Source organism: Arachis ipaensis, chromosome B08 (genome assembly GCF_000816755.2).
Source record: "Arachis ipaensis cultivar K30076 chromosome B08, Araip1.1, whole genome shotgun sequence".
Lineage (NCBI taxonomy): Eukaryota > Viridiplantae > Streptophyta > Magnoliopsida > Fabales > Fabaceae > Arachis > Arachis ipaensis.
The window spans coordinates 32,975,685-32,985,325 of NC_029792.2; the positions used below are offsets into that span (position 1 = coordinate 32,975,685).

Consider the following 9,641-nt stretch of genomic DNA (forward strand, 5'->3'; position numbering starts at 1 on the left):
TTTGCTCAAGGTTTCAATCAAAGCCTAAGGAGTCACATCTCTCTGCTGTCAAGAGGATCATCCGATATGTACTTGGTACCACTAATTATGGGTTATGGTTTCCTAAGACTGATTCTTTTCAATTAGTGGGTTTCTGTGATGCAGATTTTGCTGGGGATAAGATCGATAGAAGAAGCACAAGTGGCATGTGCTATTTTCTTGGGAAATCCCTCATTGTTTGGTCTAGCAAAAAGCAAGCTACGGTAGCACTTTCAACAGCCGAAGCTGAGTACATTGCAGCCTCCTCTTGTTGTTCTCAATTATTATGGCTGAAAACTCAACTAGCTGACTATAAATTGAATGTCTCAAATATTCCATTATTTTGTGACAACATGAGTGCTATCAATATTTCCAAAAACCCTGTTTTGCACTCAAGAACAAAGCACATTGAAGTTCATTTTCATTCTATAAGAGAACATGTGCAAAATGGAAATTTAGATATTCAGTTTGTTAATTCTGAGGGTCAGCTAGCTGATATATTCACCAAACCACTGATAGAGGAGAGGTTCTGCAAGTTAAGAACAGAACTGGGCATTCTAACTTCATCTCTGTTTTCTTAATGTTTCTGATAATGAGATCTTTTGTATTTTGTCTCATAAATCGCGGTGAGATTTTCTTTGGCAGATGATGAGTAACCTTCATTGGGTCACTATGAAGCCTACTGGATTCAAGCCTGAATGATGAACATCACGTGCTGGAGCAGTCTCGACATATGGGCTTTCTTTACTGAATCCAATTGAGCCCATTTCATAGTTGCTTTTTCATTTTTTGAAAATAAGTTTTTGGGCCTCATTTAACATTTGTTTTCAAATCCAAATTTTATTTTGCTTTTGTTCCCATCTGCAACGTACAACAATTACAGCTGTTACTTCCTATACGTTTTCAAAGTTGGGATTTTTATTTTTTCAAGGTGCAACCTTTACACTTCTCTAAGTTTATAATAACTTCCCACTGCATGCATCCATTCACACCACACTCACCACTCTCCACTCTTTCATCTTCTCCGAACCAGTGCTTCTATAAATATGGCTCGAAAGAAGAGAGTTGCTCACAGAGGCTCCCACAGCGGCACCCACCGTTCTGATCACACACACTCTTCTCCCTCTCATTCCCCCACTCATTCCTCTCCATCTCCACCACCAAACCCTTCTCCTGACATGGCCCGCACGAAGACCACCGCTCGCCGCCCTGGTGTTGCCCCTCGCCCTACACCTCCTCCTCCTCCACCAAACATGTCTCAGCCTAGTTCTTCCAAACCTAGCTCTTCCAGAGGAAAGAGGCCTCTTCACGAAGACGAAGAGACTCGCCCCACTCAGAATCGCCATACTCGCGGTACAGTCATTGGCTTTGACCTCCGTCCTGTTGCTGAACCTAGACTCTCAAATCCTATTGCTTACAAGTCATTTTATGCTGATTTTCCTGATGAGTCCTTTGATCGTCGTCGTTTTCAATCTCTCATGAACCATCTGTTTTTCTGCAAAGATGTTTACAAGCGTAAACTCTGTCCATCGAAGCTTGTCAATCTTGACAAACTCCGTAGGAAAGGCCTGAACTTTACCCCATTGTTTGCATATCAAGGTTGGACATCCATACTGTCCATCAAAGAGAAAATTTATCCTGATTTGGTAAAACAGTTCTATAGCAACATGTCCTACAAAGAAGGGAGAATCGCCTCTTTTGTTAAAGGCAAAGTGATTATTCTTGACAAATATCACCTAGGCAAAGCCCTAGATTACCAGGATCGAGGCCCTGATGTCTACACCTCTGGTAAGTGGGACGAAACGCTCAATGTTTCATACTTTGATGCCCTAAGTACTGTCTGCATCAATATCCCTCTCTTAGAAGGTAACACTCCAACTCATAAGTCTCTTGGTCCAGTCCGTGCCCAGCTGCATAGGATTGTGAACCATGTCATCTTGCCTCAGAGCGGCTCTTTTCAACGCGTCTCATTCTGTGACACACTGGTCTTGTATGCATTGCTTTCAAAAATTCCTATCTCTTTTGCTTATTTACTTGTAAGGCATATGTATGCTTGTGTCAGTACCAAAAATGCATTACCATATGGCATGCTTCTTACAAAAATTTTTCAATATTACAATGTTGATTTTGGGGCTGAAATTGCCATAGATTGTAACTCATATATTAAAGGGGGTGGTGCAGTAAAGAAAACAGCTCCCAAGCGTCGCCAAACTGATGACAGCACTGATGTTCCCTCTGTTGATGAGGATCCTCTGATTCCCCCTTCCACATCCACTACAATCAAGGTCATGACCCGCATTCTGAAGAATGTGCTTGAAGAATTTATCAATCTGACTGACCTCCTTCTCCATCATGGTGCTGAGCGCAAAAGGAATCAAGTTTTGGAGGAGAATGCTCTTAAGAAGACCAAAGGAAGGATTCGCATTCTGAGAGACTTTGTGGAGGATGTTGAGGTTGGCCTCACCACATCTGACAATGAGGGGGAGGACGATAGAACCTCTGATGAATCCAACTCTGATGCCTAGCTCATTTTATCTCATCTGTGATTATGACTTAGTTTCCTTTTGAACTTGTTAAATATTCTGGATGACTGTAAAGACTTTAACTACTCTGCTACTTCAACTATATGCACCAGCCACTAACAAATTTTGTACAGGTTGCTTTTTCCTTTCCTCCCTTGATGACAAAAGGGGGAGAAAAGAAAAGGAATGTTAGTTTTGGCTTAGGGATTAATAGTAATAGTTAAGAACAATGATTTGTGGTGCTATGATCTATCTAGTATTGTGCTTAGTGTTAATTGCTCTGTGCTCTGTGCTTCCATAACTGTGATATATTGTTTGGATATATTGGTCTTGGCTGCTTTCAAGTTTTCAGGAAAAGATGTAAGCCATGATCAAGGGGGAGCAATGCTAGCATTCAGGGGGAGCAACTCACAATCCGAATGTCATCAAAGGGAAGTATTCTTAACTCATTTAAATTTTTCTTTAATTTCCCTATTTTATCATGTTTGTCATCAAGGGGGAGATTGTTAAGCCTAGTTTGATTTTAGGTTACACTATGATGACAAACATTCAATTGGGTTGAAAGCTCAATAGTGTTTAATGTGTGCTTTATTATGGCAGGCCCAAGCATACTAGCTTATATTGCAGCAGCCCATCAAAGCAAATAGAAATGCAGCTCACATTGTTCCTTAATGAAGTAACCGAGTCCAACAATTCCTCATAGCACATTCAGCAACATTAAATGATTATGTAAATATTTGCTAAAAGCAATATGAGGACAGCTGTATCATGCAAGGACAAGTGTGGCTTTGAGAAAGCAAGCAAGGACATCACCAAAAGCACTGCTATGGATCGTGGTTATGCAAAACACAAACTTGCATAGAGTAGCAGCAAGGAAATGGAGCAGAATGGAAAAGAGGAACATGCCAAGGAAGAAAGAAACACCAAGGACAGCAGAGGTAGTGGGAGAGCTCCTCGGACAGCAGGGGAGGTGGAGCAAAATGAAGAAAGGACTGCATGCCATCAAGGACCACTCCAACGGGCAGCAAGAAAAAGCAAAGAGGATGAAGCTACAATAAAGCCTAGCTGAAATTATATAAGAAGACTCATTCCATCATTTCAAGTCAAGAAAAGAGAGCACACACCAATTCAGAGCACCTTCTCTAATATAGAGCTGAAATCTCTTTCTTCTACTCAAGCTTAATTCTGACTTATTGTTATGGCTGTCTTGTGTTATTCTTTGCTTTGAAAAAGGCAATCATGTGAGGATCAAAAGCCAAGAGAGAAAAGACAAGAGTGATGCAGAAATAGCCACTGTTTATTTTTCTAATGTAATTTGGGTTTATGAACTAGGATTAGTTCCCCTTGCCAAGTTGGGTTAGCACTTGGTGAGAATTGAATCTGTGTAGATTCCCCTTCCAAGTTGGGATAGCACTTTGGGTTGCTAAGCTTTGGTGAAGAAAGCTTAGGGGTAGATACTAGTTGAATTAGGGAGTAATTCAATAGTATTGGTGTATGTAACCTGAGAATTATAGTGAAAATTCCACCATGGTTTGTGGTGGAGACTGGATGTAGGATTCATGGCACAAAGAATCCGAACCAGGATACATGCTGGCCTCTTTCTCCTCTTCTCTGCACTTTTAATTTTTTGCGTATGAGACTATTTCAAATAATCTCCTGCAACTCGAGCAACAGCAAAAACAGAGTTTGAAACTTAAAGTTTTAAGCTAACTTGATTCAACCCCCCCTTCTCAAGTTCAACTAGAACCATCAATTTTTATTTTTAAATTAAACAATGCAATTTTCAGTTAAGGTGACCAAGTCATATTATGTTCTAAATTAACTATATAACTTGCTATGAAGAGTTTTAAAGTGAATTTACAAGACTGTGATTTTAAAATAAAAGATAGAGTGAAAAATCTTTAAATCCTTTCCTTCTTTCTTTTTTCTCTTCATTCATCATATGATTGTTGATCCAAAGTGTCATTTTGTATATGTCATTTTCATTATAATTTTTAAATAATTTCTCTAATTTTTCTTTTGATTTAATTAATTTCCAGAATTTACAAGTTTAGATATCCAAACAAGTTTATTTTCTTTACGCCAAATCAAAATAGCAACAAATAATTTTGATATATCCAACAAGATTGGAGAAGGAGGATTTGGCCCCGTGTACAAGGTATCTTTAAATCATCACTATCTTGATTTTATTATATTGTAATGAGATGCATGCTTAGTACTTTTGAGCATTATATTCTTTTAACAACACTTAAATTATATACAGGGAGAGTTATCTAATGGTATAGTAATAGCAGTAAAGCAGCTTTCTTCAAAATCAAGGCAAGGGAATCGAGAGTTCTTAAATGAAATAGGCATGATTTCTGCTTTACAACATCCTTGTCTCGTTAAACTCTATGGATGCTGTGTTGAAGGAGATCAACTGTTGTTGGTATATGAATACATGCAAAATAATAGTCTTGCTCGTGCTTTATTTGGTAATTCTTATAATACTTTGGTCTACTACCTTGTACATTATTCTTTCAGGTCAAAAAACATGTCTATTTTTAATTACACATATAAATAGATTATTTATGTGATTAAAAAACATCTTTATTAATTGATCATATTTTGAATTCGTTTCACTTACAATCTTTTCTTGTTTGATGGAGTTTACTGATAAACATTTTCGAAATATTTTAGTTAAACAATGATGATGTTGGTCAAAATAAAATTTTGTAAATATTATGACAAATATTTAGGGTTGAAAAAATTGTTCTTATGGGTATTTTTTTACTTTTGTATTTCATATCTCGTGATAAATATTTTATGGGTGACAAATATTTTATAATATTTTATACTCACATATAAAGGTCCAAAGGAACACCAAATAAAATTGGACTGGCCAACAAGACAGAACATTTGTATTGGTATTGCTAGAGGCTTAGCATACCTCCATGAAGAATCAAGATTGAAGATAGTTCATAGAGACATTAAAGCCACAAATGTCTTGCTTGATAGAGATCTTAATCCGAAGATATCTGATTTTGGTTTGGCCAAACTTGATGAAGAGGACAATACCCATATTAGCACCCGAATAGCAGGAACATAGTGAGTTACATTCATATATTTAAAATAATTTTCCTTGCAAAATTTATCTAATAAATATAACTTGCTCAATTAGCTTGTATAGTGATGATATATATGAAAGACATTCAGTTTAACCAACTTGTCAATTGTCAATTTGTCATCATGGATAAAACGTCTAGTGATTAAAACATAAATTGAATTTTATTCTAAATATAAGGTTCTAGGCTTTTAGTACAAGAGCTTTTGTATTTGGAATAGATAGAGTAACATATAACAAAGCAATATAATTTTTAGGTTTGGTTATTTCTGTTGTTGTTTAATATACAGAACAAAAAATAGAATTAGATGCAGCAGGTATCTAAATTCAATGTATTAATCTATAAACTTTTTCATATTTATTATGTAGTGGATATATGGCTCCAGAATATGCAATACATGGTTATTTAACTGACAAAGCAGATGTCTATAGTTTTGGAATTGTTGCTTTGGAAATCATTACTGGGAAGACTAATACTACTCTGCGGCAGAAAGAAGAAGTAATTTATCTGCTTGATCTGGTAAGTATTTTCTTAAGAGTTTGTATAGAATTAATCTGATTGCATTTTCTTCTGGAGAGAAATATAAAACATTTTGAGATTATAACTTGTTATTTGAAATATATATAATAAATTGTTGTTTTATAATTAGCTTTCTATAATTAATTGCTAAACTAATGTTGTGTTTTTAACTTCTAACAAACTTTTTTTTAGAGGTTCTATAAGGACAAATGTGACATGCATATTGCCATAAAAATATTTAGAGGTTTAAACTCTTCGAAAATTTCTCAACTTGTTATAAATATACACAACTATAAGTCTATAATTGCTTCTATATCACTCAATTTGATAAAATCGAATTGATTACTGACTTTGAAGTTAGCTACCTTCTTTTATGATTATTTATACCAGGCACGTTTGTTGAAAGAGAAAGGCAATCTAATGGAGCTAGTTGATAGAAGATTGGGCTCAAACTTTGATAAAGAGGAAGCCATGATAATGATTAAGGTGGCTCTCCTATGTACTAATGTGTCTGCAACACTTAGACCAAACATGTCTTCAGTGGTAAGTATGTTAGAAGGCAAAATTATAGTTCAAGAACCAATTTTTGATAAGCCAAGTGAGGCATTGGATGAGAAGAAATTGGAAGCAATGAGATTGTATTGTTTTGAAGATCAAAGTATTTCAACGGAGGATCCATGGACTACTTCGTCTACTTCTGCAAGAGATTTGTATCCATTAAATTTGGACTCTTCTTACTTAGAGAAGAGAGAATATCAAAATTATTAAATATGTTGCAGATCAAATAGTGGATATGAATCGTTAAAGTGTTGTGTGTGAGAATATGTAACGTGAATAATTTTATAATGGTGTAATGTCTAAAATTAGAAGTTGTTCAATCTATTTGAACAATAAAATAATTAAAAAATTGTATTTAAGATTTATATTAATTATTAATTTATTATGCATGTTTGCCCATAAGTTGGCATCTTAGGCCTTATTATTAGTAAACCATAGAATAAAGATCTGAAATATATAATACTGATAGAGTCTATGACCAAGCGTTGTTAATCAAATTCAGTTAAACACTTAAATTAGACCAATAACCCAAAACACTAATAACCATCAAATATTACCACTCTCAAATGCAGTATGCATTGTCTTCTCTACACTTACTCTTGTACCTTTTTTTTTTTCATTAAAATGGTTATTTCTTATACTCTTACTCTCCTCCCTTCCTTCTCTTTCGAGCTTTATTTTTTTTGGCTTCTCCAAATGAAATAAAAAAAAATGTAAAATTATTTTTATATTTTCATCTAATAATTTCTATGTTCTTTTAAAAAAATTTGTCTCTAAAATAAAAAATGAAGAACACAAATTTTAAAAACAAAAATACAGAAATTTATAAGACTAAACACAAGAATTTGTAAAACTAAACACAAAATAGATATATATAACCAAATAATTATATTAAATATGTTGCTTCATGTGCTTTTTTTTTTCAAAATTTCGGTAGTTATCATAAAAATTTTATACATTTATCGTTTTGTATTTTTTTCGTTCCTCTTCCTAAACTTTTATGTTTATCACAAAATAAACTGTGCTTTTTTCACTTTATTTTTTGCTTAATTTCTCTTATTTTTAATTCTTTTTTTATATAAAATTTAAAAAATTCAAAAGAAAAAAAAAGAAAGAAATAAAAGAAAAAGAAGATGCAATAAAAAATGAGATAAAGAAGGAAATGAGGGAATGCGAAAAGAAGTTATAGAAGGAGAAAACACAAGCAGAAGAGTGTGTGGTTAGTTAGATGGAAAGCGCGTGGTAAATAAAAAATAGTTTAAGGAAAATGGTAGAGGAACAACACTTCCATTAAATATATAACATAAACAACACCAACTAATAATAATTTTAAATTTTTTTAAAAATTAAAATTTGAATAATCAACAGTAAATACATTTTGAATAACAAAGATTAGCAAAATACCCACCTATAATCACGTTTTTCCCTTCCCCCATCAACAACCATAAATCCTTTCCATTACACTTGTACCGCGCCCCACCCCTGCTCTCCGCAACCTCCACCGGACTCTCACAAAACACCGCACACGTTTTGGCTCCCTCATGAGTCTGCAACCACCGCATGCATCCGTGCTTCATCACGCCTCACCAGCTGTCGCACGTAGTCCAGTCTCATCGCGCCTCCATCCCGCCTATCGCTGCAGGCAGCCCAGCCTCGTCGCGCCTCCATCGTGCCACTGCAGACAACCTAGCTTCGTCCTCCATCGCGCCATGGAGACTGTCTCTGCCCTATGCCGCTTCTACTATATCGTTGGGCTCTACGTTGCTATTGCAGGGAGAAGTCGCGCCGATGACACGATTGCGGAACCCCTCGCATCGTCGTCTTCAATCGTGTCCCTCCGCCATCCTCGGTCTTTTTCTTTTTCTCCTTCCGCAACGCAGAGCGCCCTCCACCTTCCATCAATCACGTCGCACAACCTCACAAATATTTCTTTTTATTGTACATGGATATTTACTTTTTATTATACATGAATGTTTCTTTTAAGACTGATGGATGTTACTTTTTGTTGTACATTACCGATTTTTTTTATTGTACATGGATATTTTATTTTTATTGTCCGTGGATGTTTCTTTTAAATTCGATGGATGTTACTTTTTATTGTACATGGATCTTTTTTTTTATTGCAACGCTAAAGTCCGGCATTGCTAGCATTGTTGGCAGTGTGACAGGAGAGAGAGGGGAGTGGAGTGACTGCGGTGAAAATAGGGTAATGAAAATGGAGAAAGGTGTAATTAGGAGTAAGGATGGATAATATATTTTTTTTTATATTTAGTGGGCTTGTAGTAGCCCATTGTTGTTGTTTACATCTTTCATTATTTACCTAGTAGAACCGATAATTTAATTATTCTGTTAATCTTTATAATTCTATCAAATTTGCACTTAAGTACCTATTTTTTTCCTTTCAATTGAGTTTCTAAATCATTTTATATTTTGTAATTAAATTTTTACTGTTATAAAAATATTTGATTTAATGGAATATTTTATCTCCAAATTGAAGGTATTACCACTAATTGTCTAAGTTCTAAATGTCATTCATTTTCATTTTTTAGAATGACAAAATAGTTCTCTCCTTCTTTTTCACATTATTTCAAATAAGGAAGGAAGAGATTTTTTATTGAAGTGTGAAAAAGAAGATAAAAAAAATTATTTTGTCATTCTAAAAAATAAGATAAGAGTTTAGGCAATTAGTTATGATAAATTCATTTTAAAGATGGAATATTCTATTAAATTAAATGTTTTTATCACGTTAAAAACTCAACTACAATATATAAAATGGTTTAAGAATTCAATTAAAAAAAAAATTACAAAAATTTAATTATAAATTTAGTAAAATTATAAAGACTAACAAAATAATTTAACCTACAAAAAATCAATTATAAATATTTAATTATACTTAATTATAAATATTATTTAGTCACAC

At 34.4% G+C, this 9,641-nt stretch overlaps 1 protein-coding gene across 1 annotated transcript in view; it reads left to right on the top strand.

Moving 5' to 3' along the window:
- The window catches only part of LOC107610866 (probable leucine-rich repeat receptor-like serine/threonine-protein kinase At3g14840), a 41,817-nt gene extending 34,856 nt beyond the window's left edge, over positions 1-6,961 (top strand). The window contains exons 20-24 of the mRNA XM_021109250.1: positions 4,580-4,698; positions 4,804-5,014; positions 5,390-5,627; positions 6,013-6,163; positions 6,554-6,961. Of these exons, the coding sequence (XP_020964909.1) occupies positions 4,580-4,698; positions 4,804-5,014; positions 5,390-5,627; positions 6,013-6,163; positions 6,554-6,931 (1,097 nt within the window). The 3' untranslated portion in view covers positions 6,932-6,961. The remainder of the gene's footprint in view (positions 1-4,579; positions 4,699-4,803; positions 5,015-5,389; positions 5,628-6,012; positions 6,164-6,553) is intronic.